The 20,635-nt window shown below is 45.3% G+C and overlaps 1 protein-coding gene across 1 annotated transcript in view; it reads right to left on the reverse strand.

Moving 5' to 3' along the window:
* Nucleotides 1–258: 258 nt before the first annotated feature.
* Nucleotides 259–20,635, reverse strand: part of LOC144136464 (nose resistant to fluoxetine protein 6-like) — a 31,208-nt gene continuing 10,831 nt past the window's right edge. Inside the window, exons 3-15 of the mRNA XM_077668807.1 lie at nucleotides 10,914–11,025; nucleotides 10,234–10,318; nucleotides 9,255–9,337; nucleotides 8,717–8,896; nucleotides 7,849–7,942; nucleotides 7,228–7,314; nucleotides 6,343–6,508; nucleotides 5,527–5,609; nucleotides 4,730–4,852; nucleotides 4,030–4,150; nucleotides 3,011–3,200; nucleotides 2,073–2,215; nucleotides 259–1,289 (exon numbers count right to left, since the gene is read on the reverse strand). Of these exons, the coding sequence (XP_077524933.1) occupies nucleotides 978–1,289; nucleotides 2,073–2,215; nucleotides 3,011–3,200; nucleotides 4,030–4,150; nucleotides 4,730–4,852; nucleotides 5,527–5,609; nucleotides 6,343–6,508; nucleotides 7,228–7,314; nucleotides 7,849–7,942; nucleotides 8,717–8,896; nucleotides 9,255–9,337; nucleotides 10,234–10,318; nucleotides 10,914–11,025 (1,779 nt within the window). The 3' untranslated portion in view covers nucleotides 259–977. The remainder of the gene's footprint in view (nucleotides 1,290–2,072; nucleotides 2,216–3,010; nucleotides 3,201–4,029; nucleotides 4,151–4,729; nucleotides 4,853–5,526; nucleotides 5,610–6,342; nucleotides 6,509–7,227; nucleotides 7,315–7,848; nucleotides 7,943–8,716; nucleotides 8,897–9,254; nucleotides 9,338–10,233; nucleotides 10,319–10,913; nucleotides 11,026–20,635) is intronic.

Below are 20,635 nucleotides of genomic sequence, written 5' to 3' on the forward strand. Positions count from 1 at the left end.
TAAATTTAACTTCCAACTGCTGTTTCTTTTTGTTGCTTCCATTAGTTCAAACATTTAGCACGAATAGCTTCACATGTTACACCAAAAATAATTAGCGTGAGTAAGAAAATTGCGGTTCGACATGAAGTTAACAAAACTGAAAACAAGTATCACATGGCACCCGAATGCACTTCAGCTTCGGGGAAGTATTACCCGCTTTCGTACCAACTGGTCAAGCCTGACTTAAATACCTTAAATATACAACAAAACAACTCTACATTGTCTTCTATGCCCAGATGGCAAAACTCATACTCGCGCTTCAACCGAGGCATAAATGTGCGAGTACATGAATCAGCATCGCATGCATTCTTCCTCACGCTCTTGAAATCCGTTCTCCATCCAGTCACACAAAAATTTCACATACACGCAAAACACATCGCCAGCAACGAAAAACGCATTGTCCGCAGCACGCAGAACACAGTGAGCTTTCCAATACGCGCTCCACTAGGCTATTGTCGCTGCCTTAACTCGTAATAAACATCATTTCAACATTGTTGAAGATATCGAGACATGACAGCAGCTATTTTCATCGGAGCATTCAACTGAGAGGGCTCGCTTTGATTGTTAATACCGCACAGCCGTGCATCTCCGAACGCGGTGCACTGTGCTACCGCACAGACATTCACCAGAGGCCAGTGTAATCTCACATTCCATGTGAGCCACTTTAGGGCCTGTCAACGGCCATTCTTTGGCTTTGAATTTCACACATCTGTGCTTACGTACGCAATCCACTCACACTACAACGCACCGCACTGCAATGTAAAGCGTCGCCATGAAACTGGCGGATTGCGTGAAGTTCACGGGTGCCGTAAACATGTGTACACAGGAAGGAACGGCCGTGAACAGCGGTCGACTCCTCCCACTTCTCGACCACCAAAATGAATGGAAACAGTTTCTGTCGGTGATGGGTGATGGGGTGCAATTAAGTCCTAGTGGCCTCACAACCGGCACGATTGATGATTGGCCTCGTGAGGAACACAGCCGTTGGCGGGCTGCGGCGAACACGACGGTTCTTCTCCCACGACGACCGTCGGCACGATAGGGTGCGGCTTCCTGCCGTTGGTGTAGGGCAAGCCGACGCCGGCCGCGCCGGCAGCGTGCTTTGACAGACGGCGCCCGTGAACGGTCTTCTCCAGTCCGTTGAAGGCCAGGAAGGTTTTTTCGATGACGCCCGTCGGACACTCGCACATGATGAACAAGACGAAGCTCATCAGGCAGCTCCACACGAAGATGGAGAATGTCGTCGATATCTGCGAGCGGAGAGATCAAATTTATTTCCCAAAGTTTACTCATAGCGGGGGAATGGTAGTAGCGACGTTTCTGTTTTCCCCAGCCCTCCAAGACAAGGTATGCCTGACAGCAGACTGACCCAATTTGTATCTATAGACGCGCCTTCTTGTACACAATTCATGAGCGCCTATTATTCTTCGAGACCTCTTATGAGAGTAAACTTCGCTGCACACGATCAGTCGCAAGAAGGATAAAATCATTGCCATCCACTGACATCACCTTCCTCACTGTCCCTGCAAGTTATTTAGTTTAGTGCCTATAACTGCTCGCAAATGACTTCACTTAGGTGCAGTGCGGCAGAATATGTGGCATACAGCACGAGCGGCAGTTTTTGCTTCTTTATTGTGGCCACCGCTTCCGCAAAGCCGTCAGCTGGAACACTCAGCCACGAAGCTTTTCAGGCACGTGGAAAACCAGTGGAAAGGACGCGTTGACAAGCGGGAGAAGTGACCAGGACAACGCCGGTTTTCCACGTACCATGCACCAGCTGGACCAATGAGCTAGGCTTTTCAGACAAAGCGCGGGGTTTCGTTTTGTCTTATCGTCTTATGCTGCTCGTCCGTCGCACCGAACATGTACATTGGAAACACGAAGTGATATTTGGCGCCTGGAAGTCGTATAAAGAACATGCGAGGGAACTCTAAATGTATTTTTGTGGCAATCCAGGGGCGTTTTACAGCTGACGGCGCGTAGAGAATACGAATGAGTACGTGCAGGCCGAGGACTGTACCCATTGCACTCACCACTCCGAGCATGGAGTAGTAGATTCGCTCCCTGGAGACGAAGCACATGACTACGAAGTAGGGGAGGTGCACCAAGTACACGCCGAACGACAGCCGGCTGAGTGGCACGAACGCACCCCACGACAGGAAGGTTCCGATGAAGCCTGCGCCATTTTGGAAGAAGCGCTCGCGTTAAAGATTGCATGCTTCAAGCAAACTCATCTCTGGGAAATATTTTTTAACTTGGGTTATCATCTTTGACAGTCTTGCGCGTTTAGTGCGAGAGCAGTGAAGTGAATATGACTGAGGAGAATATGTGACTGTGCGGATAACCTCGTACAGCACTTGTGCGGCAGAAGCAGTGACGTGAAATTGATTTGAAGCAGCACACTGGCAAAATCAGCGCTGACAATATAATCGCTTGTGTGGTGGAAGTATATACTCTACATAACAATACTTTACGGTATGAAAGTATGCAAGAAAAAAGAATATTTCCCCGTACTGTCACATACGGCCATTGCCTGAAATCTCTTGAGATACGAGAGGACGTGAATACTTAATCGACTGGGGACTGGGGACTGGGGACTGGGGAATCACCAGGCGACTAGATTGTCTGCTGAGCCAACGCTGCAATAATTTTTCCCCGAAAACATGCATTCCGTAGACTTTTAGTTTATTCGAGATGTTTCCCATTAGGCATATCCCCTCTCCATTTCTCAATCCTAAAGTTGAATGGCGCAAGGGAACGAACACAGGAAGACACAGAGACAGAGACCTGTGTTCGTTCCCTTGCGCCATTAACTTTATGATGAACCAACTAGCCCAACAGCAAGTACTTCTCAATCCGTAGACTGCAGCAGCCGATACTGCATGAAAATGGCCGCATAAAGTTGTTTTGCAGTTACACAGTGACAGTTGCGTAGTCCAGCACGGCTTTGAGAGGAATGAGGTTAACTCACCTCCTCGACCTCTCGCACAGGCGATGACGAGCCAGCAAAGGAATCCCGACCAGAGCAGCCGGTCGAAGAAGGCGAAGGCCACGTCCTCCCATGCGCCCGGGTTCACCATGCCCGCGTTCCAGCGGCGACGAGCCAGGATGCAGGTGAGCGCGCAGGCAGCGCTGGCGCACCAAAGCACAATCTCCATCGCCTGTTAAAGGAATTCCAGCTCATGATGTAACTCTTTCATTCAAGTAAGACTCCACCCTCTCGAGCTATCAGACCGACCACTCTGAAAATACAGAAAATGTCTAATTCACAATTCAAGTTACGTTTCCAGATTTATATCGCATAACTAAACATATGACGTAGTCACTGAAAAGTTAGGTTCATGTCGACTGGCATTGAACACTACTTCACACCGCGAGAAACTGGTGCAAAGGGGAATAATTCGCTAGAATTTTGTTACTGCAGGCCTACAGGTCAAATGCGTTTGTGAAACATGACGGCCACCTTAAGTGAGCATAAATTTGGTTGGAGAAGTACGTCTGCTTCTTTATTTTCAATTTTTCAGTGTTTTCCCCGATTTTAGTTCTTTACCTGTGTGAGCGCAGTGCTTGTATTGCCTAATCTTATCTCTATCAAAGCAAGTTAGATATTACGGCAAATCGCACTGAAAACTGAGAACAAAAACTACTTTTTGACTTAAATCACATGCGTATGGAAATGTTTTCAGGCTCTAGAATAAGCATGCACACATTTATAGCATGTAGTGACGGTGTCCGAGCTCGAACTGTTCATGAAAGGTGAAGGTGTCTAATATACTGTGACAAAGAAACCAGTGAATCAAAATAAGTGCGATATAAGTCACGGTTTCTGCGAAAAATGATGGTTTGCGTCAATGCAGGCGGCAAGGAATTTAAGCTTTCTCGAGCAAACTCCCAAACAAGCACTGCAATGTGCTTCACGTTCGGCCAGTCACTGTTTTCTGCTGATTAGTGAGCGGTTACTGCGACACTGTTAGGTCCTTGAGTACTTACCCGCGACATCTCAGCCTTCTTGTACTTTTGGAGAAGGAGCACAGTGACGCATCCAAGAAAGTAGCTGGCTCCATGGAACGTTGGTGTCATGTACACTTCGTTAAACGTGTCTGCCATGGTCCTGTGCGCGTTACCGAGAGTCATAGATTAATGAACAATTCATTTCACAACAAACCGAGTTCAACATTAGCATGCGGTTTTTTCACTACATTGGGGTAAAGGGAATTCTGATTCCAGGGCTATTCGTCACGTCAACCGAAGTAAAAAAAGGCGAAGAAATTTCGTGTGGAATCTACGGGATGACTTCTGTGCCATTTGATAGAATGAAAAGCTAGGAAGGATGAGGAAAAGATTGCTTAGAAGATCATTAATCAAACTCAGAAGCGAAGACTTGCAACGTTGTTAATCCACAACTGCACGTGCTGACACTTTGAGCAGTAACGTTACCTCCTCAAAAAAATTACCGCTTCGTTTCGAAGCCCTAAATCCGCTGTAAGCAACTTAGCTACCAAAACAGGCGCACAAATTTATGAAAGTATAGGCAAAGGAAGGTCGGCCTAAAGTGTACGGAGTGGCTTTAAAGTGCATGCTTGGCGTGCTTCTGAATGGACAAAAGCGGGGGCTTTCTTGATCAGCTAATGCATATTAGGCTAACGTTAATACATTGCTCTCATCTGTTTCGGATAGTTTTAACACTCACGTGAGATCACCGACGACCGACGGGATGACAGGCAGGTACTTTCCAGTCTGCATCTGCCAGGCAGAGAAGGCGCAGCAAAACAACGACAGGGCCAGGAAAGTCCACATCATCAAAGTCTGCCGCCTGCGAGAACCGTGTGGAAATCATTAGCTTAAGACTTCGTAGCCTAAATTCATTTCAAATGTTTGCTTATTTTTCAATTAACTTGCGCCGTATAGAGAAACTGAGGCTGTGAATGACTTTGTTGACCTAAGGAAAATGTGATACAGCGCAAAGCAAAGGCATTAGGAAGGGAACTGTACTGCTGCCTTTACACTTCAATTAGCCCTTACATATTTCTGCTGATCTTGTCTACTATTGAAGCGGTATTAGTTTTCAGTTTCGACGTATGGCGCATGCTGGCCTGACTACTTTTCGGAACTGTCAACATTTTCTTCGTGCATGCAGCGAGTCCTGTACAAGGCGTATAGAACTGCATTAAGTCCTTCACGGCGGCTTTCACTGTGACCACTCACTTGCACTTTTTTTAGCTTTTGCGCTGAGAACAATTCTGCAGCAATACAGTGCCAAAGCTTGCTAACGTATGAAAGAGGGAGCGTGCAATCGACGTCGTCGTCTAAAATAATTATCAGTAATTCATGCGGATTCCCAAATTCGGTACGAACTGTCAGCCGTTTCGGACAAAAGCTTGGAACAAGCGGAAAGACTCTTCAACACAAGCTGTGCCCTGTATTGCGGCCAAATTATGACTAACAGCCCTTTTATGAATACAAATTTTAATCAAAACAATAAATTACTTTCTCAGAAGCGCCAGGACGAAAATGCAGACAACGAACAGCTGGAAGTCTGTAGACAGGTACCAGAGATGGGCGAAGCATTCCTGTAAAAAAAAAAATTAAGATAAGTGTCATGACTATGAGGAGCTCTCTGACATCGATCCTGCAGTAGATCGTTTCCGGTTACAAACCGTATCGCAAGTGATGTCACAACGTATATTCAGTAAGAAATCATGGAATCATGACTTGAAACTCGACAAGCTAAGTTGATGGGCGAGTTGGTTTCGATATTCCATGACTACAGCGCAACGAACGAGACATAGAAGAAGGACATAGGCAGGTACAGAACACAGCGCTGTGTTGTGTCCCTGCCTGTGTCCTTCTATGTCCCGTTTGTTGCGCTGTAGTCATGGAATGACTTGAAAACTTTACTCCGAATTCCACCCGGTGTCAAAAACGTTAAATATTCAGCTGAAGTTTTTCCGGTCGTTGATTTCCACGACCATTTTTCAAGTGCAAACGAAACCTTCCAGTCGATGCAGAAATTTTATCCTTTCCAAAGTGTTTCTTTTTTTGAAAATGCACACCAACCGATATCTGTTTGGCGGCTCTTTTTTTATGGCAATAAAAAATAGTTCTTTTTAGGCGTACACACAGTGGTTCACTCGCAATTTTTCAATTGATGGACGAAAAGGCGGATAAATTAGCTTAGTACTTAACTTATCCGTAGTTAATGGGATCAACAGGATATCTGTCTATTCAATATGTTTTAACCAGCAAGACCTAGACATAGATAGCGCTTAATAGTCAGCCGATGAAATGCTAAATTATACCAACCATGTCACTAGAGCTGTAGAAGTTGCGCACTTGAAGAAGCAGCTGCCACCAGCGTTGGTGCACCTCTTCGTAGTAGCTGTCGAAGAGCATCTTCGAGTTCGGGCCGTAGAAGAACAGTGGCGCCAGGAAGAAGGCGAGGATCACGTAGCCCATTGGAATCATTACCCTGCGAGACGCGCAACCGAAAAGCGTAAAGTTTCACAGAAAGGCCACCGCACTGCCAAAGGTAATTTCTTGTTTATAGCCTTAGTGCAATAAATTAATTTTGCGCCAGCGAATACAAATATCTCAGTGTTTACTTAACCAGTGATTTGTCTTGGCACAGACATGTCAAACACATTACTGCTAAAGCGGTCATGCTTTAGGCTTCCAATGTAGGAATACTAAGCGTTTCCCAGTAAAAGAGTAAACGATTTTCATCTTTTCTATGTGAGGCCTATACTAGAGTATGCTTCTACAGTGTGGGACCGTAAACCGAAATTTGATACAGATAATTTTTTAAAAATCTAGAACTGACCTATTTGATTTTGTTTGCAATATTTATCAAAGAAATTTCAGTATATCATCAGCGAAGAGTTCTTTATGATCGGACACACTCCACAGACTCAGGTGGAGGGTTAGTTTATAATAATCAAATGTGGTATGTACGTGAAATAAATTGTAGTAAACAAAATAATAAATGCTAGGTGTAAAAACTGCGGACAATTACACAAAAATGTCCCGCTTAGCACATCTCTACCGAAAATTTACTACAATGATTGTTCCCTTCGTTAATATTAAGTTTTTCTTGTGAGAATTTTTACGCTACGAAAGAAGTATTAGCGCCATCGTGAAGCATACGTAGCATGCGTAAGAATCTGAGTGACGATAGTTCGACCCACATACCTGATGATTCGCCGAGTCAAGGCAACCGCAATAATTATCCACGCGCTCAAGTCGACCTTGATCACGTTGAAAGCCAAGAGGAATCCGCTGAAAAGTGGGGAAACAAGAGCAGGCTCAGTCGCTACGAACGTCCATTCCACGCACAACGTAAGAACATTCATCTACACCGTACACGCTGCATCAGCAGTCGTCGACCTAACACTGCCACTCAGCAAAAAGGCCGCTGAATAGCAGCGCGGATTTTTTCGAAGGTCTTTTTTTTTTCGTTTTGGCACATGGAACTACTCAAGGCGATGCTTAGCTTACTTTCAACCTCTTACTCATTTCTCTTCACACTGATTTTGCTATATATGTGTAGACGCCGCACTTTCAATTTACAGTACTTATTCAGTTTCTAACAAAACATTTCTTGCTTTGATAACCAATAAAGGCATTCGATCGATAGGCGTCTCACAGAAATGAAGTCATTCGTAAATTTGTGACATAACCTTCTTTGTCTTCTACCTTATCTTTTAATCGCTGCTTAGGCTGCAAGTTGCGTCATGCCCATTAACAGGTTGTGTTTGACCAGATAACCTTGTGGTTATCCTAGAAGCACTAAAGCCCTTGGCTCTGACATACCTAAGGAAGAAAAAGGTATCAACGCTGAGGAAGGCGGTGGAAAAGGTGCAGAAAAACCAGCTTCCCGTGGCCTCCAGAACGTTGGCGAATCTCGCTGTAACAAAACAAGAACAATTTATGAGGCATATAAACTTAGCACTTAAAAAAAGTATGCCTGATTACTTCTATATAAGCAAACGAAACACTTAATTGGTTAAATGAAATATACCGTCTTCGTTGTGCTGATATTCTTGTTTCAGAAAACAAATTACTTATTAGATATTGTTTGAAGTATCGTGGTGCCAAAACTTTCACCAAGAGGGAAGCAGTTGCGCAAACATATTCAGAACTTCCGTGTACTTAATGGTTAACTAATGAATATAAAACAAGCCGCCGTGGTTGCTCAGTGGTTATGGCGCTTGGCTGCTGTCCCGAAAGACGCGGGTTTGATCATGGCCGCGGCGGTCGAATTTCCATGGAGTCGAAATTCTAGAGGCCCGTGTATTGTGCGATGTAAGTGCACGTTAAAGAACCCTATGTGGTCGAAATTTCCAGAGCCCTTCACTACGGCCTTTCTCATAGTCTGAGTCGCTTTGGGACGTTAAACCCCCATAAACCAAACCGAATATAAAACAGCGTTTTTCTGTCACAGTCCAGAGAACAGCAGGAATAAGAAAAGGAACAGCCAGTCTAACCGCACTTCACTGTTAAAAAAACTGCAACTTGAGTATGGTGCTTGCACTTGCTATCGTGTAAGAAAGCCAGATTGACGTGCTACCACTCGCTCACGAAAACCACATGAGTGAAAGGACTTGCGCGTTTGTAACGTGGAGGGTTAGCTGCTAGCTGGTACGACAGAAATGGGGGAGTTGTAAATTGTGCTGCTCACATATGATGGGATCGAAGGCCATGGACGTGTGCCCGAGGACAATCCAAAACAAGCTGAAAAACCGCAGGCCATGCAGGAAACGGTAGTTGTAAGCTTCGGACTGGGTGTTTCTCGACACGTAGAGCAGGATGTTCGTATTCCGAGGCACCGAAAAGGCACACAGAATCTTCACCAGGTTATCTGTACGGGAGGAAAGGTTTCGGGAGGTAAAGAAGAACAGAAAAAAAAGACACTTCGTGAGTGACCGCCTTGGGAATATACATGCAAACAAGTCACACAGCTAAAGCTTCGGCTGTATAATGAGTGAGCATGCCTGGGCCAGAAATATTTCGAGATAATATACATGAGCAAAAACACAAAACTCGTTCAATGTGAAGAAAAGAAATTATACAGAGCTTATTCCATGCTCCTGCAAGGAAGGCGGGTGCTGCATGTTCATGAGACTGACAACTTCTCAAAGCAAAATTATCGCTTTAAAAACGGTCGCTAGTGAGCTGACAGACGTCGCAGTAACGAATGTTAACGATGCAGTACTTACTTCTCTTAATGTTCTTCTTCTTGGCGTAATGGTCGAACGTAGTGCTGAGGATCACTAGGAGAACATTAACTCCGACCAGGGCTCTGAGGAAGAAACAAAAGAAACATTACTCGTAAGTACGGCGGGAGGCGTGGTTTCATGGCGAGCAACGCGTGCTAACGATTGCCGAACGCATTCCTAAATGGGTTAGCTACTACAGAAACATTTCACGGTTGCCATGCTACTCTGATTGGCACGCGTTACGATGTTCAGCGAATTGGTACAGATTGCATCTAAACAATCCATGAGCGTTGCTTCACGCTGCTGGACGCTTAACGTTGCGTTCGTTACCTTCGGTTAAAAACAGAAGCAATGAACAGAAGTGCTTACAGGAGGACTAAAAGAAAACTACAAGAGCCTTAGAAAAAAAAAAGAGTGGGCCATAAACACACATTCAAGGTAAGACAGAGGCGCTTATGAATATAGAAGTGCTTACTGGCGTAACCAAAAGCTTCGTTGAACCATCACGTCGTCGTTATGTAATACACGCGCCTACACCTCAAGCGACCTTCATGTGGAACATATCAAAAAGATGCTTCTGCGAAATGACAGTGGCAGAAGTGAATAAAAGCTATGAGGCTTCGCTTAATTCGGCAAGCCTTATTCAGCTGCCTTGAATATCAACGCTGGTCCCGACTGCACTCTTGCCATTAGGACATGAAAGCCTAAAGAACGCCCAGTACCGGTTCGCGTGCGCATTTTTTTTTCTTCTCTAAACGCCAGTACTTGAACACCATGCCACAAAAGCTTGCCGGTATGCATTTAGAATCGTAGAAGGGAATCTTTTTTGTGGATCTAGACTCAGGCCGCGACAGCACAGGACCTTGTGCGCAGGACATTGCCATTGCAGTGTCCTGTGCGTGTTTGCGAGGGGTAAGGAGTTTAAGTTCAACACTTTGCTTGCTTATTAGCACGAATTAAATGATAGTCGCATACTTACATGAGTACAATTTGGAAAGTCGTGATTTGCTGAGCCTCCCCCGTGACGCAGTCGCTGACCGTGATCTTGGCAATTCCTTCTCCGACTGCACCAATAAAACAAATTGTTGTGCGTTAGCCACAGTAACCAGTGGTTGCTATCTATTCTTTCACAAAAATAATAATAATAATTGAGGAGCGTTTATAAATGCTAACTAGCGGAGTCAAGAGCGCAGCATGAAGCAGAAGGATCGGCATTTTTTTTTATATATATAGAACAGACATATTCCAACACACATCGAAATCTTGCTGTTGCGATTCACACTCGCGGCATCTTTTCCGAAACATGCTGCGATTTTCTTCCTTCCATTCAGTCCCCGCCTTTGCACAGTGCAAGCGCAGCATTCGCTTAGATGGGCGACATTCACAGGCTTGTGCTTTAAGTAACCTTCGAAGCGGCCTCTTAAGAAGGGCCTAACGTTTCCGAACCGGAACTTTCCCACAATGTGAATCAAGCCACGTTGATGTTCCCACCGCATACGTTTCTCTTCCATATATACATATATTGCAGTTTCGTTCAGGTGTCTCGATTTTTCAGAAGCTCGTAATTTTTCTGCGCAGTTAATGCCGGAGAAGTTTGTTTTGGTGCGTCAGAAAGTTTTCCGCTGCTTCACATTTGCGGTAACCACAAACAAGTCTCACTTGTGCTTGCGATGGCCTGGATGTCGTCTCTGGAGCAGTCGGACATGGTGCAGATGCCTACCCGAAGGCCCCTGACTCGTTCATCGTCTAGAAGCTGGAACAGCTCGGTGGTCTGCGTGCAAACAAAGCGACACATTAGAGAACAGCCAAGAGGTGAAACCTCCATGTCAGTACGAGGTCTGTTATGTTCTTGTAGGCAGTGCGCCACGTGATACGATGTTGAAACACCATACCATGATTTGCGTCCATTCGGGTTATTATTGCTGCAGATCAGTTCCTTCCATGTAGAGTGTACTGATACATACGAAATACAATATTATTATACCTGTGCATTTCTGCGAGAATCTCCCCGTAACGTCTCCGTAAAAAAAACACTGCTCCTTTCTACCCACTTCGTTATATTTTCGTGCATATTCTTAAGTTTCTTTCGTTCGCATTGTTCATGATCTTCCACCTCATAAAATGGTATTCAATGGGTCTGGAGGACCCCATTATACAAACATCTCCTTTAAGCAACTTAACACGTTGCTGAAGACCCAACAATTAGCAACGACTTTGTTGATTCACACCTTAATGCTGTCTTTTACGGTGATAATATCTATAGTTCAGTGATTGCCCAAGAATCCGCACTGCAAAATCAACCAGAAATTTTCCCTGCGTGTGTACCAGCAGTTCTTATCAATTTCAGTGTCGTAAGACGCTCAGAACCATCGCATAAATGAAACTACTCAGCCGTGGAGCCTTGGTAGCCTACCAAATGATTATTAGTAGCTTTAAACATCATTATAGATTCATTGCAACGGTCTATTTCCCGCATCGTCTGTAATTATACAAAACATGTTATCCACTCCGCGCAGTTCGCGTCTTTTGTTTTAGTATCGCGCATTAGTTTTTATCAGCGCCTATGAAAAAATAACCCGCGAATTACCCCCAGATTTATCTTCCCTGAGCCCACCGATGGAGGGATGACAATGATTTAGCTAAGGGCCGTAATGGTTAACATCGCATGTAATCGCAAATGTAAGGTGTTTGACGAAAGCAATACCTTATAATTTGTTTCACTGCTTACCAGCATTTCACCTTCATTGCGCAATCCCCTCTTATCGTGCTTGACTCAGTGTTTCCTTGTAACAGACGCCCACGTCAGGAGAAGTGACGCACAAAAGAGGTGGGGAAGTCCCGGGCGCTATGTCGCACGCCGGGAACTGTTGTGTGTTCAGAACTCGCGAACTGTATTGCGTAAGTTCTCATAATGAGCTCAGCTGTATTTTCTTTTCCTGGTGTGCCCATTCTTGCTTTCATGTCAACATAAAAGCAAACCATCGAAATGGCCAATCCAAGAACACTGATTCGCGGTGTCGGTAACTTATTTTACTGAAGTCATGTTTCAATAGCACAACAAAGTGATCAAAGTTTTTGTAAGCATTACTGCGGCATTAAACAGGAGGAGATGCTTTGGGAATAATGACCTCCCTGTACTAGACCGTGGACGAGCCCTTACATCGTAGCTGTGTCATAGGTCATTGAGGGAATTTATTTATTTTGTTCACACCGGTGGTAGACGTGGTAGCAGTACAGATGCAACGGGCAGTTTGTAGCGACATCGCCCCGTGTGCGAGTGAACAACGCTTTCAGTCCGCTCACTTTAGCCTTTGTTCTCTTTATTTCATGTTACCAACCTTTAGTATAGTCGACTCTCGAAGTAAACTCGTTCGAAATATGCGAAGCTTGTACTAAGAGAAGCCTTTTCAAACACACGTCAAGTTTACGCGAACAAAGCGCCAAACCGTATAAACCGGGAGTTCAAATTATACGAGATTTAGTTAAAGCGAGTAGGCTTTGTTTCGTACTAGTGCGGCACCCCAAACTCTTTAAAAGAACTTCATTCTTCCACCTCCTCTCTTCGTAGCTTCTACGACACCTTTTAAGAACTGTGCCAAATTTGCCAACCTGGTACAACTTTTCCTTCGCGAACTTTTCCACGAGGAAGGTGGGGTAAGGGGAGGGGAGGGGGAAGCTTACACAACGCTTATGGCAAATCTCACTGTGTAAAAGAAATTCATGAGGTTTGTAAAGCTCCTGCGTCAATGCCTTTACCAGAGTGGAAATACCACACGAGTAGTTGCTTCATTTCTCTATACTGAACATCGCGTGCAAAACAGGAAACGGGTCTGATCACGAAGGGGAAGGCTTACCGAGAGCAGGCGCCAGTCACGCGCCCCTTCGTAGGCGTGGCGATGAACTGATCGCGCTCCTTACGATGCTCCTGACTCTCCGGCGTGGCCATCTACCACGCGCCTCGCTTGCGACGCACGACCTCGGCGTTTTGAAATCGCGCGGCGTACCGGCGGTCTCTAATGTCGAATGGCTAATTGAGATTTCTCACTTGGCTTCCCTGCGTCACCGGATGAGGGCAGCCGATTAGTTACGAAGAGGTGCACTGGCTTCCCCCACTTTACGACGCTTTCTACTGAATAGCCTAGAGGCCCCAGTTCAAACCGGCAAAGGTCAATACCGGTTTGATTATAATTGCATTGGAGAAATACCCAGTGGATCGTGCCAAGATGCAATGCGTCAGTGTCGCTGGGATTGTGAAGGTCTCCAGGCCGCCTCAAAGGGCGTCATAGCCTTTATCAAAACGGTTTTCTGTACAATGCTTCGGTAGTACGCCTTGCTGTACAGGGCTTCAATCAAGTTGTTCATACTCCTTTCATTCAGAGTTTTCTCCCGACGTTTGAATTTTTTATTTAATTCTCTAAAAATGGGAAAAGGTTATTGAAATCGGCCCTGCAGCACACTATTGATTCCATGTAGCTTTCTCCCGAGAAAGGAAAACAGTAGCGCCGAAACACACACACACACACACAGCAGAAGAACGACGTAGTACAAGCGCTTACTTCATCTGACTTCCTTCTTTGAAAAGCGAGCAAATATACAGAAAATCTAGGCATGCTCAGAAAGAAATCTCATGCGCGATCAACAAAACCGTTCAAGATATGTAATTTAGGCTTTAAACAGGTTCACAGATGTATCGCTGACACAACCTGTTCCTCTTTTTCTTATGTGGTATGCCTCTAAAACCTCCCGTGCCTTACTATCACCGCTCCTGCCCAGAATCTTTATCTCATCAAGTTTCATCAAGCTTTCTCATCAAGCTTTTTCCTTGGTTTAAGTCAAGCTGCTCGATTAGGTTTCAGTACAAAATTTTGGGGAAATAAAACTGAATCGCATTGCTCAAAGCCGTCATGAAGCAAAAAAGCGGGCAGTAATGGCCTTTCTGCCAATGCGAATTTGATACGCGCTCTATCATAACCTCGAGAGCATAATGAAAAGCTCTAAATATACATTCCCACAGTAAAATGCGCGAAAAAGTACATGAAGCAGTAAAGACGAGAATACGACAGTGATTATAACGCATCCCCAACTGGCTCAGCTAAGTATCAGCTAAGGACAAAACAAGAATAGCTCGTGTCCATATTCTGTGTTGTGTTGTGCAGCGCTTTTGAGATTATCAGTATCGCATTGTTCAAGACGCCAATACATAATTCATAATATTTGCATCAGCAATATTTATACCTTACCGCGTTTTAAAATTAATGTCTAACATCAGACACAGCACGGTGCATCAGGGATGGCTTTTGCTTGGTGATTACGACGCTAAAATATTTGAAGAAAAAACAAAAAGTACATTTCGGCGTCGACGCAATCAGAAACGACTCGTTTGTATCAGCACCTAATTTTGTTATTGTAGGAATAAGTTACTGCCCACGATCGAAGGGCGTTATATTTTTATTTTCCGCGAGAACAACAGATGTGCATCAGAGAAACCGAGAGAGGCTTCGCTGCTAAAACGACTTCATCGCCCGACACGGAACGTAGAAAGGACAAGCGCGGGAGCTTGCCGTCTGCCCTTGGGCACACTTCTGCGACAATTAAGTAGCTGCAAGGTTACATCCTCCTGCGTTGATGAAGCACAAAGGCACGTGCACGCGCTCTGCACTTGTCTTGGTGTGATTCTTTGATTTGCAATTTTCGTTGTTTCTTACCTTTCCATCGCGTGTCCTCCACCCTTGCTTCGCGAATATCGGCCATCATTAAGCCGCACAATTTACGTGACACTGTATGGACTCTGTGCTACACGCGCCTTACAATCAAGGAACTCTATATAGCAGGCACGTCCGATGCCTCAAGGCGAGGAAGGTATACCGTCGCGTAATCCTACTCATTCGCAGCGAGCTCATAAGGAAACCAGAGAGCGATTGCTACAAATCACCGACTTGTTTGTAATAAAAAGCAACCTTCAGAAGACTGTGGTTTGTGCCGGCTGCGTTTTCATTTGTTGACGTGAATAGCTTTATGGCTGGACATTCTCGCTGCTGCAATTGTGAAGCGTCAATGCCCCCTCGCGGCTTGCGTGGCGTCGCCGCACAGCACAGATGCTCTGCATGGTCTTTCTTAGCTCAGCTCAATTAAAAAAAACACTGATGGCCCATTGATTAGCACATAGAGGCAGGACGATTAGAGTTTAAAAGATACAGCAGAGGAACATGCAACCACGATGGTCATGGACCTCGTTCCTTGTAGTTTTGACGCGGCTTCAGCGCACCGATACATCGATGGAGACCGCCTGCACGACTGCGCAGCACTACATCTGAAAAAAAATAATCAAAGCTACCGCTGCGTCTACGTAATGTCTCGCGCCGAAGATTTTCTAGTATCCTCTATAACTTAACTGTTCCCTGTGTAACAAGTGGCAGTGCTAATGTCCTACTGTGTTCTTCTGTGATACCACAGTTTCTCATGTCTTCTAGCCCTAAAGTACAGTAGAGAGATTGCGGGTGGTGCTTAATCGAAGACGGAGCGGACAACGTCATTTCCTAGCGAAAATCTCATTTGATCACAACCTGCATTTTAAATATGCCACTCACTCCTCAAGACCCCTTTTATAAATGAGCTAGTGACCTGATAAAGGTCCACTCGCTAAAGCCCGCAAAGTGAATTATAAACTCCACATACCTCGGGCTGCACTCACTTCATCGCGGTATCTAAGTTACTCCGTAAGCGAGGCAGCGGCTAAGAGAAAAGAAAAAGAAAAAACACGCGACCCTACCACGAGACATACGTGTCCGGTGAACCGTACACTCCAAGTTACCGACGGTGGGCGCAATGCAAAATGCTTTTCTGTGTGTACAACTTCTTGCGAACGGCACGTGGCGGCGCAAATAAATGTGCCGCATCCGAACCCACTCCACAAACGCCACATCAACCGAAGTCGAGATTTGACCGATCTCGGAGGCCGCCACAGTTGCGCGCATGCAGTACCGGAGAAACTTACACTTTCCGTGAAGCTCAAGCCCTTTTACTGCTCTTAGGAAGTCATTGCGCTTATAAAGTCCTCTCAGGTGCCTATGCAAAGAATGATCATGCTATTCTTATGGGCAAATATAGCGAATTTTCATTTACACAACCTCGTGACTGCTCATTTTGAAACACTGCCTCTGAGGACTTGTTACCGCAATTAATTTAACGGGCCGCCAAAGGAGACGCCGTCGAGGAAGAGTATCACAAATCTCAGATATTTGCTAAGTTATTTCAGTGACAAGAATGTCACAGATGAGAACCGAATGCCGGCTTTCGAATAGTCACCAAGTGAGGTAGAGGTAGGCAATCGACATCACTGGGTTGTAGAATGCTGCACCCAATTTTAAAGAAGGAAGCCGAAGTAACCCTCTCACCCCCCTCCCCAACCCATGCCTTTCCCCTCTTCTCACCACATCGCCAAATTTATTTTCTTTGCAGTATGCCTGGCGTTTCCTTCGTTGTGCGATAAGGCCCCCTACTTCTCTGCGACGGTCGTCGTGAACTCAGGGGGGGATACTCGTTTCGCAGTCCCTCCGCGTACGCCTGCAGACGACGATAGCGAATCCAATCACTTACATGGCTGACACGCGTCACTGTTTCCTTTTCGCAGCATATATACGGTAAACTCTCTTTTTCTATGTGTCCGTGCACCGACCGCAAGTTTTTTGGTGCGTACCTGACCGCTGGCTCTCACGCGGCCACCCACCCGGCGAGAGAGCGCGCATGCCACAGGGCGACGGCTCGCAAGAACAGGCCGTCTTCTCGCAGTCCCCGACTCGCCCCGAACGCTTTCTATCTCTAGACGCACGTGTTGACTAAGCGTGCCTTCCGGCACGCTCGGCATTCCACAGAGTTCACTTGGAAGCTTGTACACATGCCGGCGCCTTTGCACGGGCAGGTCGGGTACACCAGGGGGAGGGAGACGTTGCCCAATGGCTTGGAAATGAGTCTTTAAACGGCATAATTCGAGTACAGTTTCCTTCGCACATTTCGCAATAGCGATACATTTGCTACTTAAACTCGCGTAAGAGAGTTAAGAGAGCGCAAAGGGCTCCAGATCGTTTACATTCGTACAGTGCAGCTGGCATATATGTAAAGAAGTTCCCACGTTCCAGTTGTGTAATTCGCAGGTAACTTGCCCGCAGCGCAGTAGCCGTGGGAAGAAAGATAATAATCCAACTATCTTAAGTATGCGCACAAAGTGGAATCAGACGCGCGAAACTTTCCTTGTTTTCTTCTCGCTTGGCCGTTTCGACCACGTAACAAGCCCTCTGGAGCTTTCTACTCCTCCTTGATATCATTTACAACAAATGCGGAACTTCAAGGCGTTATCTTTAAAACTGGCTTGCTTCCAGAAAAGAATCGAAAACGATCCCGTGAGAAAATTGTCACCGTTCTCTTTGTTTTTCTTTCTTTGAAATCACGCCAAGATCGCAAGCCTATTTTTTTATCGTAGTTTTTCTTTCTCTTTGTCATTGATAATCATTATCAGCTTAAAGACTGCAAATTTTAGGAGTATTACGTAACGGATGGGTACAGAAATAAAAATACACTGATATGCAAAACATTATCGGTTAAACGTTATACAATTCGACAACGTGGATGACAGCTGGTTGCAGTGACGTCAGATCGAAGGCTGCTACTGTCCACGGCTGAGCGAAAGAAGAATTACGCAGAAAACTTTGCAGTACCAGCATGCGGATGGGCAACTAACAGGGGGATGACCAGTGCGAAGGGAAATGCGTGCCGAAGGGCTCACGTAGGCAGCAATACAAAGTGAACTGTAAAAAAAAAAATCTTACGAAATTAGCACGTGCTTGAGATTCGACGATGGAAACCAAGGTTGTTGTTTTTTTTCCCTTTAAAGGTGATATGCTAACGCTGCATGAATAGCATGAATGAATGAATCAAGTTTCTCGGTTCTGTAGTGATACTAGCGAATTCATCAATTAGGTTTGGTTAGGGCTTCAGATGCAGGATGCGTATTCTAGCTTTGTTCGAACCAGGGATCTGTAAGCAAGAAATTTTACGTTTGGCGGCACGTGGCGCAAGTCACGTTTCAAGAAACCAAGGGTTCTGTTAGCGTCTGATAAATTATTAATGACATGCGCATCCCAGGCTAGATTACTGCACAAGCTTGCGCCCAGCTACTTATACAATTGGTTAATTCTACTGCGACGCCTCATACTACACAAGGGAATAAAAGGAGGTTTCGTGCACGGTTAAATGGAAGGTGTTTGCGTTTATCGAGGTTCAGTTCCACGCGGCTTTGGCTACACCAGTTTTGTACACAGATTAGGTCATGATCGTGTGGGTTAGTAACTGCGGGGTGGAAAACGCACTTATCGACAAACATACCGGTGTTAGAGAAAATATGCGGCGGTAAGTCGTTCATATACTATATCAAAAACAGGAAGATACCAAGCACTGACCCATGAGGGACGACTGACGTTACTGGGAGAGAACACAATTACTCGCGCCGTGCAAGGACTCTCAAATGCACACCTCGTACTAATCACATTTCTTACATGGTTACTGATAAGCAGTTTAGTTTAAGCGACCACTTCTAGGAGAGCAGTGTGAAGTTCACAGAAGATAAGTATGTGGTCAATATCCCGAAAGGACAGATCGGCTATAAGAGACGCAGGAGTGAAGAACTCCGGTGCAGTTATACCTGCACTAATGTCACACATCACACGAGCTTCTTTCGTCGGCATACTTCATCTGCGTAAAAATGCGGGCGTCGCGGCCGGCATAACAAACTACGAAGTTAATGTCCAGACGTACTCGGTGCAGTTGTCTTAGAGGGCGGGTAAAAAAGAAAAAAGATGCCTGACAAAAGCTTCTCTTGTTTGTTTGTTGTTTTTTTACTTCTAACTAAATACTCTTTGTTTGCACAACTTAGTCACAAATAGTGCAACACTTCTCGCATGTAGCACCTGTTGGCACATTAGTGATGGTTATCTTGATGGTGGTGTAGGCGTGCGCAGCGCGTACGTGCGACTGATATATCGGTTTTTCGAAGCTGCCACCTTTGTAGTTCCTTCACTAAGTTGCGAATAAAATCAATGTCAGTGGCGAATTCCCGCATAATTAAGTAGGCATCATAGTAGAAAGGCTTCCACGATACGGTACAGTTCCTATTATTAATACAGTAGCGTATCAAACCACATAAATTTGATGGATTGGACTGGATTGGATTTTGGGGCTAATCCCTTTATAACGGGTGGACCTGAGCTAAAGAGCGGGGGGGGGGGGGGGGGGGATTAGTCGCGCATGACGAGTATCTTCAGAAATGCATAAACAATTCCTACACTCGGAGCCGAGATCGGCGATGCATTACTATTCGTTTTCTTTCCTTTTCTTCGATAAAGGTCAAATAAAGGAGCATTAATTTTCTCCCCAGTCACAATTTTTTTTTCCGTAGCCGAATGTTGGGTACTAAGCTACATCAATTATAAGCGCTTAGCTAAAGTCTACAACGTTATGTCCTGCTCGTAAGCGCGTTAAACTATCGTATATAGAGTTCTATCGATATTAAGCGCTATCTTCCACTAGTAATGCTTCCTCTTCCCTCTAATGGTTCCTCTTCCCTCGCTAAGACTAAGACCCTAAAACAGTACGGCCTCAATTTTCAAAGGCAAAGGAGGTCACCGTAGAACTACCGCGGCATTCGAACACGGCTGACTCAACCAAGCGGGAAATTTTGTTAGTCCCGATGGAACCACCACCATAGCCACTACCGTTGTACACAACGGGCGCAACATTACTTATCTCGCTCTTTATTTCACCCCTCTTTCTTCCTTTATTTAGAGTTTCTCTCTCTTCTTCTAGGGTGATTGTTGGGAAGGTTGCTTTCATAACCTGGCAATGCTATTCGATAGGACTTCGATACTAAGAACACTCGTCGAACCAAGTTCAGCAAGAGAAAGCAATCGCAGTATTTTTTTTTTTTGCCCTCCGTGTAGAGCATACGCGGTTGCCTCCGAGCCCTTGAGGGGAATAGGTTCCTTTTTTCTTAGAAATGTGTGCGTAAATCTATATATATTATCTGCGCTGATCTCTATGAATGCATGGAAAAAAGTAGCAAGCTGTTTTCGTGCTTTGTGTAGAGGGCATTGGGTTAGAAAAAGGCCGCGCCAATTGTATGGGGCCGAAAAGACGTATTAGTAGTTTCAGACCATTCAGCGAGCCATTATCCAGTGCTCTGACCAGCAGTTCCGCTCGCTCTTATGCAACGGCTGCTATGGGCCTTCATTAGACGCATTGTCTGCGGCAAGTTCCTGCATAGCGTATATCGTAAAGTACCGTACTTTAGGGTATATAGGGCTTCCAGCACTAACCGCGCAAATATTAATTTT

This window comes from Amblyomma americanum, chromosome 6 (genome assembly GCF_052857255.1).
Source record: "Amblyomma americanum isolate KBUSLIRL-KWMA chromosome 6, ASM5285725v1, whole genome shotgun sequence".
Lineage (NCBI taxonomy): Eukaryota > Metazoa > Arthropoda > Arachnida > Ixodida > Ixodidae > Amblyomma > Amblyomma americanum.